This window comes from Chroicocephalus ridibundus, chromosome 2, assembly GCF_963924245.1.
Source record: "Chroicocephalus ridibundus chromosome 2, bChrRid1.1, whole genome shotgun sequence".
Lineage (NCBI taxonomy): Eukaryota > Metazoa > Chordata > Aves > Charadriiformes > Laridae > Chroicocephalus > Chroicocephalus ridibundus.
The window spans coordinates 10,455,514-10,480,320 of record NC_086285.1 but is presented as its reverse complement, the minus strand read 5'-3'; the positions used below and the strand labels follow the sequence as shown (position 1 = coordinate 10,480,320).

Here is a 24,807-nt window from a genome sequence, read left to right as displayed (position 1 = left end):
CAGTAATTCCCTCCAGTAAATGAAATACTCAAACCAGTCTTCTGCAGTGGACTGCAGGATGCTCAGCAAGATGGATTATGCAGAGACAGGAAAATGGGTAGGACTTTCGTTAGGGAATATTTCTTATTATCCTGACAGCCATCCAGGTACAGCATGCTTAAAACAAATAATGCCAAAACCATTGAGGAGACAAGGCAGCAGGAGACTTCTGCATTATCATTTGTTGTATCCACCACCAAACACACATTAATATAGCAACCTCACAACTACTCAGACACTGTTTATGCTTTTAGTCCCTAAATCAGGATGATTAATAGTACCACTCAGCAAAATAATAACATTTTAGCTTGGTAGGTCTATTTCTGTAATTTAGCAGAACCTTTCCATGCACAATAACCTTTCCACATAGATAGCTTTTTCCGAACAGTTCAAATGCAGTGAATATCACGATGTCAGAGTGTTGAAGTTTTTTAATGATTCCTCTTATGACAGTCATTTTAGCGCAATTTACAATCCATGTAATTTTCTTATTGAATGTTAGAAGCATATCAGATCAACAAAACTACACAACAAAAAAAACGCCCACAAGCAAAGGCCTTTCTAAAAAGGGAAAAATACTATGTAAGTACTATATAACTTTAAAGCTTCAGAAAACCAAAATGCTAGACCAGTGTTACCTCAGAGTATCAGTATTTATCTCCTGTTCAGAGATAAATCCACAATTTATTCTAATCCGGGTATTATCAGAAGCTTATGGGAGGACAGAGTATCAGATTCAGTTTCAACAGAAATGTCCGAGCACGCTTCTGACACAAAACTTGTGGTGCTGTCAGAACAGCAAAGATCAAGAGAGAACTAAAGGTGAGAAACTTCAAGGAAGCCAGTGAGACAGACTTCTAGTCTATCCACAACATAAGATGACGTGAAGCTTTTTGGGGAAAAAGCAAATGCTTAAGCAAAGAACTCCCAGTAACCTGTTACCAAAAAAGAGATGCAATGAAGGACTTCAGGACTCTTGCTGTTACTAGGTAGGAAGCCTGCAGTTACAGAAGCCAAAAAGTTTATGTGAAGGTACGAACACAAAGTGTCCAGCAACACAAGACAACGTATACTAACAAACCCACCAGAAAATAATGACATTAGAGGTAATTTTTCAAAAAAAATTTATTTAGAAAAATCTTTGCTAATTCAAATGCAACAACCGTCTACTTCCTCTGGGTAAAGCATCTCACTGCGAACCATGGAATCCTACCTTATTTTTCTGTAGTCACAAGGAAAGAATTTAATTTCAAAAGTCAGATAACAACAACTATACTGCATATCTCTTTGCAGCTCAAAATGAGGTAGGTCATGATCCCTGCCCCCCTCAGGAGTCCTCAGCTCCAATACAGAAACAGGATTTTCTCACTTTCAGCAACATAATCCAATTGCAGAATACTACTCAAAAGATGCGATCACTCTTCTTTCCTGCCTTGTGATCATGGAACCGAATAGTAGCAGGTTGCATTAATTCACTGACCCGAAGAAAACACTGAGTGTTTGTGTTGTTAGCTTTCTATTGCATCCATGAGCTAATCTGACTCAATAGCGGCAAGACTGGTGTATCTGAAAGAAAGTGGGCAGGGAACCACTATACAATAGGGGAAGGGAGGAAACGCCGCAAAAATCAGAATATCTACATTTGACACAGTCCAAAATTCAGTTAAACGTCATGAAATTCATGAAAACAATCTAAGCCACTAGCTGAAATCATCACAATACACTATAAAGCTGAAGTGCCACATTTCCTATGGCTGCCACTTCTACCGGGACACCTGTACCCTGGCAGATGCTTGGGGAACCAGATCAGGAACTGATCAGCTGAAAAGGGCATCTCAATATGAAAGAAGTCCATCCACATCAATTCTTTACTGGGGTCCCCAGTGTGACCATAAAAGCAACTGTGCTGGTTACAAGGAAGCCTGGAAGAAGCAGCGCCCAAGGGTCAAAAGCAGCACAGGCAGACGCTTTCAGCCGTCATAGTAGGACGCTATCCCTGATACAAAGTGTGCATGCTCCAGTGCAGTGCCATCATTCACCTCCAAAAAAAAATTCAAGAGTTGAGATAAACTGTGCACTGTCAGCAAATGTTCTCACGTGCACGCACTGCTGCAGACAGAGATGTCGATAATCTTATAGGGACAGTATGCAAAGGAATATTACCCTGCAAAAACAGGATCACTGCTCAGTCACCACTTGCTGGACTACTTCCCCAACCAGTCAACTTTCCTTCCTTTATTCTTTGCAGTCACAGCCACGCTATTGCCTCTGCCAAAATGTGACACGTAAGAAAAGCTGAACGCCCGTATTGCAGATGCAAGAGGATGACACAGTAGCTGCAATGTACCGAGCAGAATAATGCTGAAAGGCTGCTCAGCCCCTGCTAAGGAAGCACTCAAACTCAACAGCACGGAGTATTAGAGTCTGCAGCGTTTCAGTAAGCAAAGGCAGTACGGGCTGCCTGCCTGCCACCATTTCATTATATCAAAAGCATACTGTAAGTGACTTTATAGATCATGCCAGAAGAGAGTCTGAAATGCACATCTGACAAATGTGTTTATGCATATACATATATGATGCATACAATAAAATTTAATTCTTGGAGTAGGTGTTTCTATCTTGTCTCCTATTTGGAAAAAGTTTCAAAGATGCAGATTTGCAGTAAATACACACAGGACCTCTCGTGTGTACCCCCGGCACAATAAAGCATATCATCAGAACTGGACAGGACACAAACCTATAAGCACTTTGCATGGAAATATTTTCTTCCTTAACTATAAAATGAGCATACTGTTGATGCCACTTACTCAGAAGAGACACTAAGATGCTGTTGAAAGCACTGTTGATTCATCTGACTACAATGTTTCATCATGGTCTTTTATAATTGCTCCCTTCCAGAAATTAGAACTCAAACATCTGTTTCCCCAACATATTTAAGGAAGCTTACCAGTAGACGTATTTTAAAGTCTTTCTGATGATATATATAAGAAATTCTGGGATTACTAATTTCTTAGAAAAAGGAGACTTAAAACTTTACCTTTGAATGCCATCTATACCATAATTACAGAGATGCTACAGTATAGTAACTCCAATTCTAAACAGCACTTCATATTTCATAGAATAGTTTGGGTTGGAAGGGACCTTTAAAGGTCATCTAGTCCAACCCCCCTGAAATAAGCAGGGACATCTTCAACTAGATCAGGTTGCTCAGAGCCCCATCCAACCTGACCTTGAATGTTTCCAGGGATGGGGCATCTACCACCCCTCTGGGCAACCAGGGCTGGTGTCTCAACACCCTCAGCATAAAAAATTTCTTCTTCTTCTCCTTAGCATGAATCTTCCATTTTTTAGTTTAAAGCCATTACCCCTTGTCCTTTTGCAACAGGACCTGCTAAAAAACGTTTGTCTTCATCTTTCTTATAAGCCCCCTCTAAGTATTGAAAGACCACAACAAGGTCTCCCCGGAGCCTTCTCTTCTCCAGGCTGAAGAACCCCAACTCTCTCAGCCTGTCTTCACAGGAGCGGTGTTACATCGCTCTGATCATTTTTGTGGCTCTCCTCTGGACGTGCTCCAACAGATCCGTGTCTTTCCTGTGCTGCAGGGAGTACTCCAGGTGGGGTCTCACCAGAGTAGAGGGGCAGAATCACCTCCCTCAACCTGCTGGCCACGCTTCTTTTGATACAGCCCAGACAACAGTTGACTTTCTGGGCTGCAAGTGCACATTGGTCAGCTCATGTCCAGCTTTTCATTACCCCCTTCTCTGCAAGGCTGCTCTCAACCCCTTCATCCCCCAGCCTGTACTGACCCACATACAGGACTTTGTGCTTGGCCTTGTTGAACTTCTTGAACCTCACAGTTATCAAACTGCTGCCCAAATGTTCAGGCACACCTTGAAAATGGAGGAATCTTCCACTACCATTGTATGACCCACTCCCCTTGTTCTATGTGCAGCATTTGTCCTCTGAACAATTTAACCAGATAGCCATCCAAGAAAGGAAAAAAAAAAATCCAAAAAATTTTCTTGAGGACTAACAACTTGATCTGGCTTGGAGTGCCCAAGACAAACTTCCTCTTTGGCCAATGTGCCATCAAACAGCTTCTCAATGCATCTAATGGGATATTAGTCAAAGATTAAAGTTTTAAGACGGACATGAGAATTTGGACCAAGGCCTCCTCTCTTTCAGCAGCAGAAACTATATATTTGATAATACTATCTGGATACCGAGACAATTACTGCGTTTCAAAGACTTTCTTTGAACCTATCAAAGTTATTTCTGAAAAAAATCATGGTAGTGAGATTCGGACCACTCAGTGGATAATTATGATCCAAGACTGGTGCTCACAAAATACAACTGTGCACATTCATACCAAAGCAATGAATGCACATGCAAATCCCCGAGCACTTCATAAATACCAAAAGCTGCAAATTAATGTCAACAAAAAGATTAATTAGAAAGAGGACAATGTTATGCAAGACAGCTGTAATTGAAAGCCTCTTCCATTTTCAATTTTAAGAACCCATTTGACTAACAAATACATTTTTCATTAGAACACCTAAACATTGTAATTATCAGAAATGGGATTACATGTGCATTAAAACCATGATCTGACTCTTATGCAAAATTTTGCACCAACAAGACAACTTTCTGTTCTTGAGACAAAAAGGTTGATGAAGCTATTCCATTCCTAAACAACGTCCTAAAACACAGATCATGTATAATACAGTTTGCAATGATTACTGCACATAGATTTTCCTCGTTCCTGTCAGATGAAGACTCTTTAGCCTGGATGCTTAAAGTAAGTCACTATACTTTTCAAGAACCTTCATGCCTCATTTTATGTAATCAACATTACAGTAGTCAATCTGCTGAAATTCTGTTGTTTCATGGAACCAAACTACATCCCGTATAACTAGCCAGCTCACATTCTCTGTGACAAGTATTTATATCTAAGTTGTCATATAAAGATGTTAAGTTTAACTTCACCTTTGTTTCCTGTTTCCAACAGTATAGTACCACATTAACCAGATAACCAGAATTCTCAAGGGAAACTCCACAGAACATATAAGTCTTTACCCGCATCACCTGGTATTAAATTTAGATAAAAATACATCCTGAATTCTACTTCACAAACTAAAAAAAATATCTAAGACATTTATTAAATACCATCTCAGAAGGTACATTGAGAATACTGAAGTGTTTAGGAACTGTTGAGATCATCATCTATGTGGAAGGAGACTATGCAAACAGACTTCTCTCGGACAACAAAGTCTAGAGAGGGCATCCACCTGGAGCAACTTATCACATCACATTATTAATACATTCTCCCACCGAGAAAAACATGGTTCTGTGTGCGATTCCTTTGACTAGACACACAGGCATCTGAACTCTTTGAAATGCTCTGAAACATCCTGTCTAGTTTCTAGCTACTGCTGTTGGAGGATACTGGTCTGCTGTAGGTCCTGAGTTGTATCTTCCAGCCCATAGACAAATTACTCAAGCATCTCGGAAACCTTAAAACACCTAAAACGTTACCAGGTGTGTATCTGAAGCTCAATGTACATGAAAGATGACTTAACTACTTAAGGAGTTGTTTGAACTACTAAATTGCCTGTTAGGTAATGTTATGTTCTTGTGATATCCACTCCATCTTTCAATTCATTCCTCACCGATAATCCCTTCCAACACATAAACCGATCTTGAAGGGTGAATCTGAAAAGCCTCTAAACCAAAACTAGAGTCAATTCTTTAACAGCCCTGAATCACAGTCGAACATTTTTGCCTACACCAAAACACATCACTTTCTGTCCCTCACAATGCTTGAAGCAGCGGTGTTTAAATTAATGAATACACCTCCATTACCAGTGGTAATACTGGGATCCATCTGTCACTATGAACTGTTAATATACGGGAGAAGGACGTCCTTGAAAAGTTTACAAATAAGATACAAACAGAACGCTAGATGGAATACAAATAAACCAAATCAAGGCAAGCAGCATATATAAAGTGAGTAGGATATAGCGTAAGTATGAAACGAACTTACTGAAATGAGAAATCAATCCCTACATTAACAGTAAACAGTTCTAACGTCAAAAGACAGTCAAAGAATAGAAGAGGTATACGGTGTGGAGTGCTGAATACTAGTTAACCAGACTGATATTCCACGGCAGTACTTTGCAATACAAAGAGTACTACTGCATAGGAAGCACCACCTTTTCTTCCCATTCTAAGGATTACCGTCCATTTATATTGCAAAGAGACTGCAAACTGTAACTGGAACAGCTCACTAGGAAAAAGCAGATTCTGCTCTAACAAGGTGTCTCTGAAAGGAAGCCCATGTCTCAAAAGTTAAGAGACTTAACCTTCTGTCATATTATCAGATCAACGTTTAAAAAGTTCTAGCCTTCATGCACCTTTATTTTCACATAGAATTTGCCTGTAAATTGGTGAAGAGAAATTGTGAGTGGCTGAGCTAATTCTGGTGCAATACACAGCAAATAACACTAACTTTGCTCCATTTGGAAGCATTCAAAGCTGTCTTCAACAGTATTATAATTTTTCATTTGAAAAGTCTGAAAAGACTCATCAGTTAAAAACCACTGCAGAAGTCTTCATACATTCTCCTCTTTTCTACAGATGAATAAAGATGACAGTGTTTATAAAGAAAACTTTCTCTAACTTCAGTAGCAGTGCAACACAGCTCGTTGGAGTTTCACAGACTCAATTCATGGCACAATTTTAGAAATTCTTCACTTCCATAAATTTACAGGGATTATGCATCTGAATGCTGCTCTCTACATATTCAATAGCAATCAGAATATAGAGTCCCACCTGCATTCTGTGGGCTTCACTACAGGTTATTTCAAACTGTATAAAAGGTGCAAACATTTCAAAGTATTAATTCAATTTCATCTTTGATTCCACTAGTATACATTTTTAGAAAGCATGACCTCAGTCCTTACAAAACCAATTATAACCTGAGTAGCTCCTTAAAAAGCCACTAATTCCACAGAAAAGTCATCAACGAGTTGAAAAGTCCTCATTTTTACAATATAAATTCCCTTATTCTTCAGGACAGAAGCTGTTCCACCAGTGTATCAACAAAGCAAACTATACAAGAGCTGTAGTTCACCAATACGAATATTCATGTTATACATACAGTTCTACTGCTCAGTTTTGGCATTATTAAATGCACTACATTCAATTGAAAGCACTCATATCTGCATGTTGTACCACTTTAAACTTTCATGTAAATATTGCAGAGATTGTTGCAAACACTTTTAATAGAAAGCTGCAGAAAAACCATTTTGAGTTACACCTTCCCATATTAGAGAAAAAGCCAAAAAAAAAAAGGAAAAAAAAAAATAAGAGATGCTCACTTTGAAGCCTTCTGACTAGAAAAATTAGAAGAGCTTTTACTCAGAATCCAAAGCTCAGCATAGGTTTTAGGACTCTGGTCCCTAACACTGCAACTATCACATAAAGCGGAGGCAGCTTTGAAACCATTAGTTCTCATCACCTGGAGCATACATAACACTGCTGACAGTGCCAGAACCTTACTCTGCAAGAAGTGGAGCCTGTGCCACATTACTCATATCTTAAAGCTGACAGTGACTGATACATGAAGCAGATAACCTACTTTTGAATAAAGAAATAAACTGGGGTATTAATCAGGGGGAAATGTTTTTGGAAGCATGCCTCGATGTCACCAGTGCAGACGTACATTTTTAAGTCCTCTGTTTCCACAGGGCAAGACGCATCACTATTCCTCTACAGGAGAGGCTGAAGTAGCTCCAATATCCCAGGAAACCTTTGGCAGTTAGCGGTACCTCCACTTGATAAGCTAGATAGCTCTATGTACTACGTTGTACAGCCTTCTCTCTAGGGAATCCAAAAGGTAGGTTCTTTTTAAGCCCATGACTATTTAACATGAAGAACGTAACTTCACGGCTTTAAGGTTAGTCACGAACACCGATATTTTTAGGCAGCAAGTTAAATCTTTTGCTGGTAATGAAGTAAATAGAATCAAAATCAAGCAGAACCTATGCCAGTCTCCCAGAAGCTAGAACATGCCTTACCAATACAATTTACTCTAGTTAATGATCCTTGATTGAGAACCACCTATTTTAAGTATCTTAGATTCAAAAATAAACAAAAGAGCTAAAACACCCCCTCCCAGCTCCTCCTCACTAACTTCCTACTCAACATCTTGCTCAAATTTTTCTAGGTTTTCTACCACTCATTCACAGAATGGTTGAGGCTGGCAGGGACCTCTGGAGGTCATCTGGTCCAATCTCCAGCTCAAGAAGGGCCATCCTGGTTGCCCAGGACCATGTCCAGGTGGCTTTTGAGTATCTTCAAATGTGGAGACCACAGTATCTCTGGGCAATCTGCTCCAATGCTCAGTCACCCACAGGGCAGAAAAGTGTTACATTAAGTTCAGGCAAAACCCCCTGTGCTTCCATGTGTGCCCACTGCCTCTTTTCCTGCCACTGGGCACCACTGACATCAGCCTTGCTCCATCTTCTTTAAACCCTTCCTACACCTTTTACACCCAATATTTATATATATTGATGAGATCCCACTCCGAGCTTTCTCCACACTGAACAACTCCAGCACTCTCAGCCTTTTCCTCATGTGAAAGATGCTCCAGCCCCTTATTTGTCTTAGTGGTCCTTCACTGGATTCTATCCAGTAGCTCTGTCTCTTGGACTGGGGAGACCAGAACTGGACACAGTACTCCAGATGTGGCCTAACCAGTCCTGAGATCACTTATCTCATCTAAACTGAAATCCTCATCTACTATTCCTTAAGATTCTGCTGCTGGTGGTGGAACACTGAAGAAATTGCATCTTCCTAGTTCAGCCCGTTTCATCCATCAGTATTTGCTAGACGCTTCCTCCAATTTGCCCTTTACTACTTCTGCTGATTTCTCACTGGATCTAATTGCTCAAGTTCTGCTGTTTATCCTCAACCACATTCTTCCCCTAGCTACTCATCTAATTCACCAACTAACCTTCTACTGAATTCAATCTCTAGCCCTTTAACCCCTTTCTAATCCTTCATTAGTCATCAAACAACTGATGATCTCTGAATAGCAAACTAAAGAAAGATACAAATAACATCTGAGCTGGATTAGGCCCTTAATGCTGCCAGCAAAGATAAAAAATTACCTTTAAAAATGTTAAAATATCTATATACATTATTATAGAGATTAATCAATATCAAGGCACTAAGAGAGATGCTTCTTCCAGTTTTCAATACGGGACCTTTTACTTTCTATAAGTAGACACTGAACACAGGGTTTGTTCTGCTTTACAGGTCAGCATTTTATGCAGTAGAACATACACATAAAGATCGAGTAAGAACTCCAGCACCTCTGAAAAGGCCTTCAATATACTAGAGCAAGCAACATCACAAGCCAAAAGACCATCAACACTATGATAAAAAGATTACTTTGACAAATGTATCACTTATTGCTTCCTTTAACTAAATGAAGCATCCGGGCTTCAAGAATTATTGATGTTATCTGAGCCTTTAGGGGTTTTAATCCCCACGCAAACATGTGACATGAATTTGGGAAAGTGTCTAGATTATATATGCAGCTGTTCTTGTTTTGATACAAGAAAATCATTCCTGCTATGAAACAAGTTCACACCGAGAGGCATGTTGTAACAGTTACTGTTAACCTGTCCAGTTCAGAAGTTCTCGAAGCTACATTAAATATTTACAAAATCAATAGAGAGCAAATTCAACAGACTAAATTCTCCTGGTCAAATTCTTGAGAGATAATTCCAGTGTATACTATTTCTGTTAAATGTTAGTTCCTTCTAACCTACAGAGACATAGCAGCCACAGTTTTATGGTTTTTTAAACCAGGCCCTCCGACAAAATATGAACTGTCAAGCCACACCTGTTTTGTACTATCAATTCGACCAAGAACAAAGAGGTAGGAAACAAAACATTTCTAAAATAATACAAAAATACTAATTGTTTACCTCCAATTTTCACAGCTATTTCTAATAAAGCTGCATTAGCTATGTTTGTTTTGTAAGAGTAAAGTTTTAGCCACACTTTAGATACATGTAACACTAACGCATTACTTACCGAAGAAGTCAAACGAAAAGGGGTCCCTTCCACCAAAAAACTCCCTAAAGACATCATCTGGGTTACGGAATGTAAATCCAAATTCAAATGGATTATCGTGATGATTTCCACCTACAAAGAGAAGTTAAAATTCAATTACCCTCACACATTCTCACTACCAAGAAAGTTCAGGTATATAGTATTTGAATCATTTAAAAATAAACATATCTATAAATGTCTCTTTCCCTTTCAGATATCACTCAAGTTAAGTACACACAATATTTTTTATAATTAATTCTCTTTTCTCTGTTTCCAGATATCAGTAATAGCTCTTACAACTAGAAAAAATTGTAAAAACAATTATAATTTCAATTTTCAGAAGATTACATTTTAGGTCTTAGTATAGGCATTTACAGATCCCTGCCTTAAAAAGAAAGCTGCAGAAAACAGCTTTCCACCAGAATAGAGAGAGCAAAGAATTGATAGTTGTCGACATACCTCCGCCTCCATTTATTAAGCCTTCTTTTCCATATCTGTCATAGATGTCACGTTTTTTAGCTACAAGGAGAAATTGTACATCATGTCAGTAAATAGGCACATTGAATTTTGAGAAAACTAAGAAGACTTAACTGGTAGTCTCAGGTATACATTTTCTCAAGGCTAGTTTATTTAAGAAAGTTCTGGCATGTAACTGGTGAACGTTTTTTTTGAGGATGGACAAAGCAGTTTAGGTTCAGAAAAAACAGGTGCTAAACTTTAGACTTATTACCATTTAGTTGTAGAAGCTCAGGTCCTGCTGTATCAGAAAAAAATTCTGGTATAAGGACAAACTTCACAAGGAAATTTGCCTTTAAAAAGAATACTACAATCTTTACCTGTACATAGGCACCATAACAAGCTTTAGGTTGTAAAGGACCTCTGGAATTCAACCTTCTCCTTCAAACAAGTCTAATCTCAAAGTTGGTCAAAACTTGCCTGGTTAAAGCCCTGATATCTCATCAATCTCCAAGAAAAGAATATTCCACAGTCTCCCTGGACAACAGTCCCAGTGCTCAAGCATTCTCATTGTAAGCATTTTCTTCCCTCTATCCAACCAGAATTTCTCTTGTTGCAAACCTTGACCATTGCCTCTTTTCCTTTTATTGCACAAGACCAAGCACATCATGACAGTTATGAGAAAGGAAGGACAGAGTCTGCGTAAGTGACTGCAGAACCCCTCAAATTAATTATAATCACTTCTAGTTTAATAGATGGGAATGAAGTGATATTAAAAAAATGCCACTGAAGGATTTTGCTCAAACTGCAAACTCAAGCTCTCTATTATTTTAGAAGACATGGAATGGCTCGCTCTTAATTTCACTGCAGACCAGCCTTCCAGTACCCATGAAAAAGGAGAGAAAAATTAATTCTGCAATACTACTTAAGATCAGACTGCACTGTTGGTACTGGAAGGGGACCTGAAGAGCTTAAAGAGGCAGACAGTCAGCTTATTTTGCATGCACTGCTGTGGAAGCATCAGCCAAAACCCAGTCAGGGCATCTGATTTTAGACTCTTAACACGCTATTCCCACTGGAATCTCTTCAGCGAAAGATGTTTTTGAAATTTAAATAGCATCACTGAAAGAACGTGCAGTTACCTCAAACAGCTGCTGAAAAGTAAAACACTTCCGACTAACGGGAATTAAAATTTTATATACTGATCATCATCTACAAATAACGGAAACTTGCAACAGGTTTACATACACACATCCCCACGTTACCCGTACTGCCTTTATAGAACACAATTTTTAAAGAAAGAAAGTTACCCCACCCACCAGTGAAAAATGAACAAAGCAGTAAGGTAGACAAATTGTCAGAAGGAGCAGGAAACAGCGAGGAAGACCTGAAGGCTCACAAAGCCCGAAGTTCATCTTGAAAAATATACCGTTCTTGAAACCACAAGGGAAGCGTGTTCTGTGATCACCCAATTTCGACATTCTTTGCTTATATAACCCCTTACAAAACTATTCTTCTGACAAAAACTCTCTTCATTCAAGCCTGTAATGGTGTCAGAAAATTTCATTAAGTCTGCAGAACAGCTGATTGCCTCTCAGACACTCAGGATTCAAATACCCATGCTGCACAAATGATTGTTAAGATACCAGTAACTTAGGATTTGGTCTAGATTCAAAAACAGACAGCATTTTCAGAAGATACTCTAAAATTCTAGCAGTGTACTGTTTCCAGAGAACTTAAAGATCTGTGTAACAACCAGACCAGTATCCTATTTTTATCTTGCTCAAAAAATTTGCTTAAGATGGTTAAATTGGAAGACAAGCATACAACGAACTGCCCATAAATTAAGTTCTGTTTCTCACATGTCAATTAAGTATCAAAACCAACAAAAGAAAGAGGGTGTACAAGACTGCAGCTTGATAAACCAGGCCAAATTCTGAAAGGTAATCTAGATGCTGCTAGTGCTTTAAATATAGCTTTCCCATGCTCACTGGTCTCAGGTGAAATCAAGGACACTTCAGAAATAGCATACAGACAGCTGCAGTCAATTACAGGGGAAAATAATCAAAGTAGCTTAAATCACTTTGTTATGATTCAGACTGCTTTTGCCAGAACACTAGCAAAAGTTAATGATACTTTTGAACGAAAACGATATGGGTGAACTATAAGCTGAACTCCTGCACTACATGGGTCAGACTAAGCAACTGTTTTAGAACAGTTCAAAATATAAACACTCGCCTCAGTATCACAGATGACTGAATTTATGGAATTCACCCAAATGCAATCCAAATTTTCAGCAAGGTTTACAGTATGCTTGGGCTTTGTCAAGACTAGTTTACTCTTACAAGAACTAGAAGCAGCAGGCCCAGAAGCAGATACTTCAGAGTCTTCTAGCCTGATTTTTGTTGCATAAACACAATAATTCCCCTATAGCGACAGTAACATTGGCTTTACCTCCCAAGATAAAATGAATCTTGGTATTCACAGATATCTCTCTAGAAGTTTCTGAAGAGGGCCTGGTAAGCAGGATTTCAATTTCTGGAAGGAAACTGGTTTGGTTACTCATCTAGAAAGGTCCCGAATTTTTTGTTTCAAAATTTCTGTGTATTCTGTCTTATCTGCAAGCTTCTTTCTCTCTCCTTTCTTTTGAAAAGGAAGTAGCCGAGTTGGATTGTAAACCAAAGTTAAAATATCCCTTTAAAGCATCATACATCATCATTTTCAGTCTGATATCTAGACTAGAGACCTGCAGTTCAGGAGCCCTTTTAAAATACCTACCATCTGACAAAACTTCATAGGCCTCAGCTACTTGTTTAAATTGCCGTTCTGCCTCTTCTTTATTATCTGGATTTTTATCAGGGTGCCATTTTAATGCCAGTTTATGGTACCTAAATGGAAGGAAAATAGAGGACATTTTACTCTGAAATGAAGAAATAACTATTATACAACTTTTTTATTTAACTATAACCGAGTTATACAAGATCACAGTTCAAACATTTGAGTTGACAAAGCAGTATGTGCAGGAAAGCGCAAAAGAACGAGGGGAAAAAAACACAAATCAAACTTCCATGCGCTAGTGCAATTTGATTAAGCAAGCTCAGGCACCTAGGAGAAGGCAAGAAAGAAACACTGTATTTCCAGGTCACTTGAAACTGCAATTTCTGTCAGACAGTTTTGGTATACTATAAACATGTACTACAAGAATGCTTCCTCCCAGTTGTTTCTTGAAAAGTAAACGCTATCCTATGAAAATGTTACAAACACCCATCTTAAAACAGTACATAAATAGTAAATCTAAACAAAGAACTGTATTTAATTCCTTTGAACACTTCTAATTTAAAGTATCATTTTTTTAAAAATTGTAACAGATGTTCAGTCCATCAAAATCTAAGCACAGAAACCAGACCTCATGTTAAGAAAGAGCTAGTATCCAAAAAAGCAACATGCCAAATACTTGTAAGAACTTTGAAAAAGCACCTCTGCAAATGGACAGGAAAACTAGTTACTGCAATTCAGCCATAGAAGAAGGGGCTGTCACTGCCTGGACCATACCAAGTTTGGAGACACACTTGTACAGAAGTGTATTTAACAGTGATCAAAAACCAGTGACTGACAGCATTTTCACTTTAGCAGTACTCAGGATTCTTTTCCCAATTTCATAAAAATGAACAAATGCTTTTTCATCAGAACACTGAATATTTCTGTGTTAGCAAAGGTATCACCTCAGATGACTACTACTCATCCTAACATTGACAACAAAGTGAGAATCCAGAAACCACGCGATTATATTTGTTCCTTAAAATATATAACTTTTATATACATATATACACACACACAGACCAATGATACTTACGCTTTTCTAATATCTTCTGCTGAGGCATGCTTTTGCACCCCCAAAACTTCATAGTAATCCACCATGTTTCAGTAGTTTTGTTAACAACAGCTGAGTCTTTCAAGTCCTGTAATAACAAGAACTTGTAAATGAAGCTTGTCCAGTAATGTTACTTCATAAAAGTCAGGTAGGAGCCTAGTATCTTCCAGTACCAAACCTGATCCAAGAGAACTGCTTGTTTTTAAAAATTCAAATGTTTAGAAATTTATATTTACCACCATAAAATACATAGCCAGGCAAGACTGCTCACACCGCAAGGTTAACCAACCAACTCAAGTACAGAAGTACCTTGTGTTTCTTAGTACAAGAAAATAAAGTTTTCACAAGAGTCCTAAGAAATGTACAAATTAGAATAAAAAGCATTTGCCCTACTCAATTTAAATACAGACAGTTTCTTGTTGATATTAGAGAATAGTTACAAGGAACAGTTACACTAACCACTACTTCAAATAGATGACCACTAAGCTTAAAGAATCTTTCTAACAATTTCAAGAACATTTCATCTCTTCATGCAAAGGCTTCTTCTTCCCACCACTGTAACAGGTCTCCATTCTGGCAAAACTTCCAACCACCCTTCCATCCTGCCATTGCTGCTGGCTCATCTCAAGTTTTATGAACAAGGCAACACTGATCTTTTCAATGACTTATCAACTCATTGCAGGCAAAGTCACTCAAATATACTTAGAACATAACAATACAGCACTGTATGTCACACTTTCTTATCCTGTGCATCAAGAGCAAAAATTCTTTGAAATCACTTCCCCCTCTCCCTCAAGCCTTTTAGTGTTTTTGATTTCAGCCCAGACAAAGTCTCATTTTCATGTTCTTTCACATAAATGCTGAAAGAATCAAGTGTGATATAGCCCAGTGGAATATTATGAAATTAATTTATTGTACTAGTATTACATGTATCTTTCAACATCCTGGGATACAAACATTAAAGAGATACTTCCTTTTAAAATAGATTGGTACATCTTCAAAATACATTGCTGTTGTAGGTTAAAGCTTAATTAACTTTAATTAGGGATGTGGTTACACACACATTTCCTCAAATGACAAAACCAGTTTAAGAGATACCCTGCCATGCTACCTCCCCCCTCCAAACTACTTACAGAAAAAAAATGTATTTGAGGAGCTACATGTTTTTAAAATAGGCGGTTTTAGCAATCTAGTTAATCATATGGTTCCACAAACACTTACAAAATTAAAGTGTAGCAGGTAAACAGACCTCTAATTGACTCTGCCCTTTGAAGAAACCTCCACACTGAAAAAAAAAAAAGTAAAAACCTTCACACTGAAAAAAATAGTAAGGGTATAGTTAATATTGTGACCAACACCAAGGGAAGTTGGGAGACATGCATTAAAATGACCATTAAGAATGCCAATACTAATAGAGTAATGGCAGGGTACAATATGTAAACATATAGTTACCAAAAATATCCCAGAATATTTGCTATCAACCAGCCTCACTAGTTTTGCTGTTTCCCAAACACTGATTAAGAGAACAGCTCTATGAATAAACAGGTGAGGAGTACGGTTAGGATGGGTTAAGTATGTTATCAAATCCTGTAGCCAATCCTTATGAGTAATAGCATATATGGAACACATAGTTTACGGGAAGAAATCGGGGGGGGGGGAAATATGTGTGAAATCTAGTATGAGTCAGACTTAGGCTTAGATGTCAGAGCCCCTCCTAACAAGAGTTACTAGCCTAAAACCAGTAAGCTAGCAGCAGGAAGCCACAACACATTAAGAGCACATACCATACTGTTAAGTAGTTTTTTTCCATATTCTCCTTTTTTTCTTAAATTCAAGACTTGCATTAGCACTCCTCTCAATTTTGCCAGGTATCTTAGAGGTAAAATTCAAAACTCAAGCTTCTAACTGGAAGAAGCAGGTAGGAAAAGCAACTTAGATGAAAAAAGTAAATCACATCTTTTCCTAGAGAACTTTGTGCACACTGGTACTCATATTGATTTCGACATGTATTTCTCTAAATAACAGAAGCCTGAAGGTGGGGCCAAAAATGAATGCTGAGGCTACATGACTAGCACTTACTAGATTACTCTGACCCTAAAAAGTAACTTCTCTAAGAACAGAGGAATTATTCGTTTCAAAGAAGTGTCAGCAGGTTGCATATTCTATTCTTCTGCAAGTGTGTTACTGTTCAGCTTTTACTTGCCACTAATATAAAGTCTGGAATTAAGAGAAGCCAACAGCTCTCTAAAGAAAAGAAACTGTTTATATTCTCCTTCCCTTAATCAAACATTCATGTGACAGGAAGAGTTCATCTCCAATTAATCATTATTTCTATCTGCTAGTTACCATAAAGCATGAACTGCACCACTACAATTTAAGTTATCATAGGAACTTTGTTCTTGCATGCAATGTTTACATTAAGAAAATTCATTTGCAGCTTTTTTTTTGTCCAGCTTAAGTAAAGCATCAAAAAACATGAAACAGTATCAGCTAACATTTAGCCCCTTAAAAATACTTAGACTTTTGCTCAACATCCAGTAATGAAAAAAAAAAAACCCACCAACAAAACAACCCAACAACGACTCAAAAACTAGAGAAGACCTCTGCCTCCAATCTTTCCAAGAAAAAAAAAACATTCACTCAAGAAAACAACACCATCAACTTGTAACAAAACAGAAAACAGCTGATAAAACTACTGATTTTATTTTTTTTTAAAGGCTAGTAGGAATCTGCATGGTCAAAGCACCCAGATAATTCAAAGCAGCAAACCATATACCTTCCTGCAAAATGAAAGGCAGAAATACTCAACCGTCCTAACCAAAATGACATGACAAAAATCTTATTCCAACCCCAAATCTGTCAAACAAATTGTCTCTAAATTCACAAGCAAGGCTCATTAACTAGGCACTCATGAGGGTTTTTTCCAAAGCCACAGGAAGCCAGACCACATTAGCTAATTTCTCGCCTCCAACCACAGAAAATCTTCAAAGTCTCAGAAGAAAAAACAAGCAAAAAAACTCCAGAGGAAAGAGCAAACACAGCCTTTGTGTTTGCTTGCAAAAATCTAAAGTTACTTGCTCTATGTTTATAGGATTCTATCAGCTACTCTAACTCCTTCTTTGGAGCATGAACAAATCAAACACCCAAATGTTCATGTGAACTAAAAGTTTCCATAGCTTGTAGATTTCTCAGTCATCACAGGAGAAGTCAGCTTTATTCTGGCTTACTGAGCAGAAGCCCTGAGTGCTCCTACCGACACAAGACAACTGAAAGGAGTACATGACCAGGCCTGGGACATCCCTCTTACAGCACAGCCCTAAGTCAGGTCAGTTTAGAGTTATCTTCAAACCCAGCTCATAAACTGTCTTTACAGCAAAGTGCTCAGCTACATAAAAGACATGAGAAGAATTACAGAAGACAGATACGTAGAGAGCAATAAACTTTTATAAGATCAGATGACAAAGAAAAGAGAAAAAGTTATCAGATGCACAACCTGCCGGGATGACAAAGCAGCACACATAACTAAATACAGAAGGGAAGAGGGTATCCGAACAATAAAATCTTAAATCAGTCAGGACAGAATTCAGACAGCAAGGGGCACGCAACCTTTGCAGTCAGCCTAGTCAGAAAAAGTTATCTATTTCTGGCTATGAAGCAGCAGGGCAGCACAGAGTGTCCTGAAACATGCCAGAATAGCTCAAGCTTAGTGACTAGTGCAGTCACCTGGGTAGAGGGAGATGGAGTTCCAAATTCCTGATTCATGTAATTCACAGAAGCAGCCAATCATCAACATCCTAAGCAAACTGCACAGCCATCCAATTCCTAGTACCTGCCCACTTTCTAAGAATGTAGCTAAAAGATTGCATCCTGCTCGCGACACTGGAAGAATACCCTGTTCTGAATCCCAGTTCGGCTCCAGCTTGCGCCTGACCTGCTCAACAGCAACTGAGCGATTTAGAGATGTCTCTGGTATGTTAATAGATTACGTACACACTCGAGGATGTTTGGGCATTGCACCCTATGACTAAAGAAAGTACAATTTTTCACATTCAAGGAGTTTTATTAAAAAGTAGTATGTCAACTGGACCTGATACAATTTTACACTACTTCAAAATATGAACCAGACTACAGTAGCATTAATATCGTTGTGGATTCAGGGCCACACAAAGAATGCCAAGCAACACACACACTTTCAAAGTTTTCTAGTATTTCCTCATTTGATTTTTATATAACTAAGACACCTTTGCTAAGATTTTCATTATTTACAGTACCATAAATTTAGAGACATACACAAATATTTTCAGTCTTAAAGTAACAGATTTCAGATGAAGTTCAGTCACTTCATTTGCTCGCAAGCTGTGGATTGCAATGTAATCCATGAATTGTAACTACTTGCCTATATCTCTCCAAGTTACCCATCTAAAAGAAGGGTAAATAAGGATCAACCATAAAGCACTGTTTGACAAGGCTTCCAGGACACATTTGTACCAGTGGCTCAAGGAGCGCTCACTGGCTTGAAGAGGCCACTGCCTTTAACACACACACACTGGTTATAGAAACTGCCTTCTGGTGTCATCCTACGTCCTAACCAAAAAAAGACAAATCTCATACCACAAGGCTTCAGAGCAGAACATCACTCAGGCAACAATTTTACCTAGTACAACTCAGCAACACAGAAAGCCATACAAGTCCCAAAATCCTGGCCAAATCCCAAATAAAATGAAGAGATCTTTGTCAGTTCTAACAATATCTGGGATGTGCTGTACGTAACTGAGCTGAGACCATGAGCAGTCCCTTGGCTGAACTAGCAAAGGTCCACTGTGCAAGCACTGTAAAGTGCTAACATAAAAATGCCCGCACTATAAACCAGAAGGATCTTTATAAGAGGAAGTTTAAGAATGCTAAGGAACCAAAAGAAAATTACCTTAATTCTGGTGAGTGCAATCATACAGAGCAAGAAACCCTGTATAAAGTTTGTGATTAATTAATCTGACCAATACATTTAAATAATGCACCAACATTAAACTTTTCTTCCCACTGATATATATACACGCTGTGGTACAGACTAAAGGATATTAAAAACCTCAGTATTCTTTACTTCTACTAACCTAAGCTTAGAAAAGCTGTCACAGTTTAACTTTACAGGTTCTGAAACATATTCTTCCATGGAAAAATGTAAATTTACCATATAATTAAAGTTAATAAAATGCACTTAAATAGCAATGTTTATACTCATTACATTAATACTACCACAGCATCCCCATGAGATGAATCTAATAAAATGAACATTCCAAAAAGCTTAGCTTAATCTCCTGTTTACACTAAACATCCTGTTTCCATGTTAGAAAACAAAGTGGATTTGACTACAGTGATTATTATATGAAAGGATGCTGTTCATAAAGGGGAAAAGGTAGCCAAGCTGATTGCTTTACCTTGCAGTTTGTGTTCCATAAAAAAAAAAGCCACAAAACAAACAAAAAAACCAAACACAACCAAAAAAGAGCCACCTGTACAGGGGTCACTCACTTCCTCAAGGCAAGAAGTTACAAAGCACCCTGTCCATTCCTCTCCTCCCCAAGAACAGCAAGACACAACTGTGGGAAGAACTACAGGACTTTCTGGTCTATATTACTGTCTGGCACGCGGAAAGTCTGAAGAGGGCAACAAGTAAGAAACCACTAAAAAACAATTAACCTACAAAAAATGGAAACAGAAGAAATAGAAAATCTTCATCCGTGAAAGAAAGGTAAACTAGTTAACAAAAACTGGGAAAGGAAGTAGGTCAGTGACTAGGCTACCTTCACACCCTTGGCTGATACTCTACTGCTTATCTACCTGATCTGTGAGCATGCCTTAAATCAAGGGGTACTTATTCACAATCTCTCCTTAAAGCAAAGGGGCATTTTTCCAAAACACAACTACCCAGGTGTCCAAATTTGGAATTGTGTCATACAACTATCTGGAACACTGGTACCCTCCTAAAACTAACCATAAAAGGCTTTTTTACAGAAAGTAAAAATATTCCTAACTCATTTTAAAAAATGTATGATCTGTGTTTGATTAAGTGATTAAAAACAGTGAAATCCTCAACTGGCAAAGATCGGGTCCAGAAAGTTTCAGCCAAACAATCACATGCAACCAGATGATCCTTCAGGGGAAAGAAAACAGTTTAAACTTTCTACACACTTCCCCTGAAGTAGTTTTTGGAGTCATGATAATTTTACTTAAGCCAACCAGAAAAAAAAAATGTTACATTAAAGTAAATGCAAATTTCTTTTTCAGAACAATGATGACAGGCTGTCATAGATTCAGATTAGATTTTTAGACAGAAAGTAATTTACTCTAATCAGAAGAATTAAAGTTTTAACAGAAACTGGCTGCCATGTAGCTATGAACGGCTTCAGAATTACTACATAAGCTCTAAGACCCTTGTTAAGTGCTGAGTCCTCACTAATATCGGGGAATTTCAGTACTTACTCGGAACAAATAGAAAACACAGATGAAACCTATGACTAATAACAGCAGGAGTGAAATTCATATGCATTAATTATTTCTTCCCTAGCAGCTAAATAAACAGAAACAGAATAATACTTCTGTTAAGTCTAAACTTAAGAAAAATCTAACATCCATTCAAATGTAGCATTTCCTTCAACAACCAAGAAAATAGAATTTGTTTAATATCATCAACTAAAATTTTCATTAAATCTATGTTGAAATAAACAATCATCATATATAAGATCAAAAAAGTTTTGACAAAGCTACGTAATTTCTCACTAATCCTTCCATTCCTGGAATAAATCAAGACAAAGGAAAAGCTGTTGTCAGAAAACGTTTTCAGGACAGAGCTGACGAGGTTCTTTATAAATGCTATTAGAGAAATGGAACAGTTCCTACTTAAGGAGCAAAATACCAGAATATTAAACCTCACACAACTAAGTTGAAAATTAAGGCAATACATTGCCTTCAGAACGTCACTATTTATATGGCAAGAAACAGATAGTCCGCTCAAGTTTGTAAGTCTAGTGTACCGACATGATCGAGATGCACTATCTTCTATAGCCAGCAGCACAAGAGCTGAACACAACTAACACGGGCGGCTGCACTCGGTCTGTTCAAGCTGGTGTGACGTTTCAATCAATTCCAGCCTAGAACTTCAATGCTTCTGGACTCACAATAAAACACAGTCATGACCCTCAGCCCGTGCGACCTCAGCTCACAGATCTAACTGCACCAATGCGTTAAGCACAGCTGTACAGATGTAGGAGTCCTGAAAGTTTTACAGTTAAAAAAAAACCCAAACACACAGGTATTTCTTTCCTCAGAACAGCCCAAATACTATTAGGAACTCATATATCTTTATTATTGAGGTAATTATTTAACGTAAATTGTTGTGCTTCTCCATGTACATTCCAAAATTTCTAGTGCAGGAAAGAAACAATACAGTAGGTAGCAACAAGTTTATATATCTATTAAAAAACTAAACAGCAAAACATATTATCCCTCCAACTAAAAATTCTGTGTCACACAAGAGTGAAGCCTTGCGTGCTTTACCTCAAAGTCCAGCCAAAATAAATCAGCAAACTGCATCAATCTAGTAAAGACAGAAGAAAATACCAGAAAGAAAATCTGTTTTGGTAAGAATGTGCTATAGTTAGATAGCACAAGTGCTAAAAAGACAAATCTGATGGAGAACAAGGGGAACTTTGCAGTTTACACATAGAGAAATTATTATTATATTAAACAGTACTGCCAGTAAAAGTGACAATTTAAATTTCTTCTCCACTCTCTGAGATTATTTAAGAAAATTTAATCACAGATTATCTTCCATTTTGATCAGTTCCTTGTTCTCCACTGAACAGGCAGCATGACAGCCAAGAGGGGGAAACAAAGTTAGACTAGAATAAAGCACTAGTTACCATTTTGGCTGTTTAAAACAAAAGAAAAAAAAAACAAAACCAAAAAAACATAGAAAAGTAATCAGAGACAAGATTTGTAAATACATTTACTCACTGGTGCAAACAAATCTTCTTTGACAACATAATCCAGCAAACTAAATGGTACTTTAACCACTAGGCTCTTGATCATCAGCTGAACATAAAATCCCTCCTAACTAGAGTACAAGGATCTCTCCAACGAGTAAACAAAAATTAAGGTCAGCAAGCAGCAGTAACTGCAACCTCAGAGGACCAGAGAGACAGAGCCTAGTTTTATTCCAGCTGTTTGCTCTGTGTCAACACCTTGTTCTTATCACTTTTTGACACTTTACATCCTAAAATCTCAGGGCTTGATCACTGACTGACTGTGCAATGTCACAAGCTTGACCATTTGCATGTTAGCATTGCTATCTATGATGCTACTGTTTCCAAATGAGAACCAAACAAGCAGTTGATTATTATCAGGATTCAAAACAAATTTGCTCAGTATTTTGAATAACCTTTTCTAGTGCCTTCATTAAAATGGCTCAAGCCTGCAGCACAAGTTTCCAGCAGCCAAGCAGAGCTCTAACAATAAAACCGTAACACAGCATAAAGCGTTGCTACAAACATCAATGCTGCTCATAAATAACTTCACTTCCCAGCTCTCGCCCCCTCAGAAGTCTAGCAAATACTGACAACAAACTATGTTCCTTACCTGCCAGCAACAGTCTTCGACTCAGTTTGGAACCTGGCAACAGCGAGTTCTAAACACCTGACCACTACCGCCTTCAACCACAGCAATCCTTACTGCTGACCCCACTGAGATAATAAACACAAAACAGAATTTAACTGAACTACTTCTATCAGGGGGGGGAAAGTACCTTCAGTTTACAAGCTGTATGTTGTGAAAAAAAAAAGAATTTAAGTAAAAGCTCTGTTCAAAACACTCAAAACAAGACGGTGAACTGATGCTCTCCCTCACCTTTTTGTAACTGAAACCTCCGCAAGCGAAAATGCAAATGCGGGGTTTTTTTCCCCTAGGTCCTCTCTGCTGGCGGCACACAGAAGACAAATCCGACCGGGGACCATACGGCCCAGGAATCCCAAGATATATCTCCTCCGCTCCGACGTACGGGGGAAGCCCAAGGCAACCACGGCGCCCGGGGGGCGGCTCCCTCCCCGCCCGCCCTCGAACGCCGGAGATCCCCACCGCCCGCCCCGCTGCCCACGCACGCCCCGCTCCGCCCGCCCAGGCCACGCACCTCCACGAGGCGAAGGAGACGCCGAGGCCGGCAGAGCTTCGGACTCCCCGCGGGGGAGGCCCCACTGCCGGTCCCCCGGCGCGCAGCATGGCGGCGGCAGCCCAGGCCCCGTTACCAGCAACACCGCCGCTACGAACCCAGGCCTGGCCCAGAAACCGGCGCCCGCTCCCTCCCCCTCCCGCTGCCCCCATCCCCTCCCCCGAGCGAGGCCAGGCCCGTCCCGGGACACTCACCCGTCCCGGTGCCTCCGCAGCGCGGCCGCCACCCTCCCCGCCAGCAGCCCGGAACGACGGCAACGGCGGCAGCTCACCTCAGCCGCAAACAGGAAGCTGCGTCAGCGACGTGGCGTCACGTCCGGCCGGCTGTTTCCGGAAGTTTCTCGAACAGCGCCGCCGCCGCTGCCCGGCCGCCCGCAAGCGGAGTGCGCCCCCTGCCGGCCGCCAGCGGCGCTGCGGGGGCTACGGGCCCGGCGGGGCCCAGCAGGGGTGGGAGCCGACCCTGTCCGGCCTTCCCCGCTCACAGCCCGCCGTTGCCACTGTCCCGGGGTTTCTAAGCCCCCAGGTGGGAGCAGTTGGGTGGAAAACCCCGCCATGGTTGTCTGAGGGGGGCGGGTGGGGGGAAGGAGTGATGTCCAGGTGCGGTTGCTGAGGGAAAAGGAGAAGAAAAATCATCATAATTTTTACAAACACTCTTTGAATAGGTGAGTTTGGCTGCCCTCCCCCGCCCCCCCGTTACATCTTTATTTTAGTCTCAAAAATGGCAACCCTCACGGATAATTCTCTTCAGGCCAGAGCCGTCGTTTTCCAGCTGGCACCTGAACAGATTCCTTCTGCTGTTCCAGTGTATTTTAAGCATCCTTTGGGTTATATTTGAGTATGTGGTTTTCCGAGTGTCATGGCTGAGAGTAAAGCGTAAGCAGCCAAGTTATTATTCTATTTTAAAAATTTGGACTTTGTCCATGATTTAAATTGCTGTAAAATTACATTTCTTGCCCTTTATTAAAAAGTTGGAGGATGCATTGATTTATAGATCACAAGGTGAAATTAGAGGCTTTCCACACCTAAAGTGTGCGCTCCCCAAACAAAGTCAGTTGAAAGGCTACTCATTAATTTGGAGGTGTTTACGTGGGAGTGGGATC

The 24,807-nt window shown here is 39.3% G+C and overlaps 1 protein-coding gene across 3 annotated transcripts in view; it reads right to left on the bottom strand.

Moving 5' to 3' along the window:
• DNAJB6 (DnaJ heat shock protein family (Hsp40) member B6) overlaps positions 1–24,031 on the bottom strand; it is a 64,136-nt gene extending 40,105 nt beyond the window's left edge. For 2 of the 3 annotated variants that reach the window (XM_063324423.1, XM_063324421.1), the window contains exons 1-5: positions 23,903–24,031; positions 14,474–14,579; positions 13,399–13,508; positions 10,624–10,683; positions 10,147–10,257 (exon numbers count right to left, since the gene is read on the bottom strand). In XM_063324423.1, the coding sequence (XP_063180493.1) occupies positions 10,147–10,257; positions 10,624–10,683; positions 13,399–13,508; positions 14,474–14,538 (346 nt within the window). In that variant the 5' untranslated portion in view covers positions 14,539–14,579; positions 23,903–24,031. Of the gene's footprint in view, positions 1–10,146; positions 10,258–10,623; positions 10,684–13,398; positions 13,509–14,473; positions 14,580–23,389; positions 23,522–23,902 lie in introns of those variants that run through there. The other variant, XM_063324422.1, reaches the window with a different exon arrangement.
• Positions 24,032–24,807: the final 776 nt, after the last annotated feature.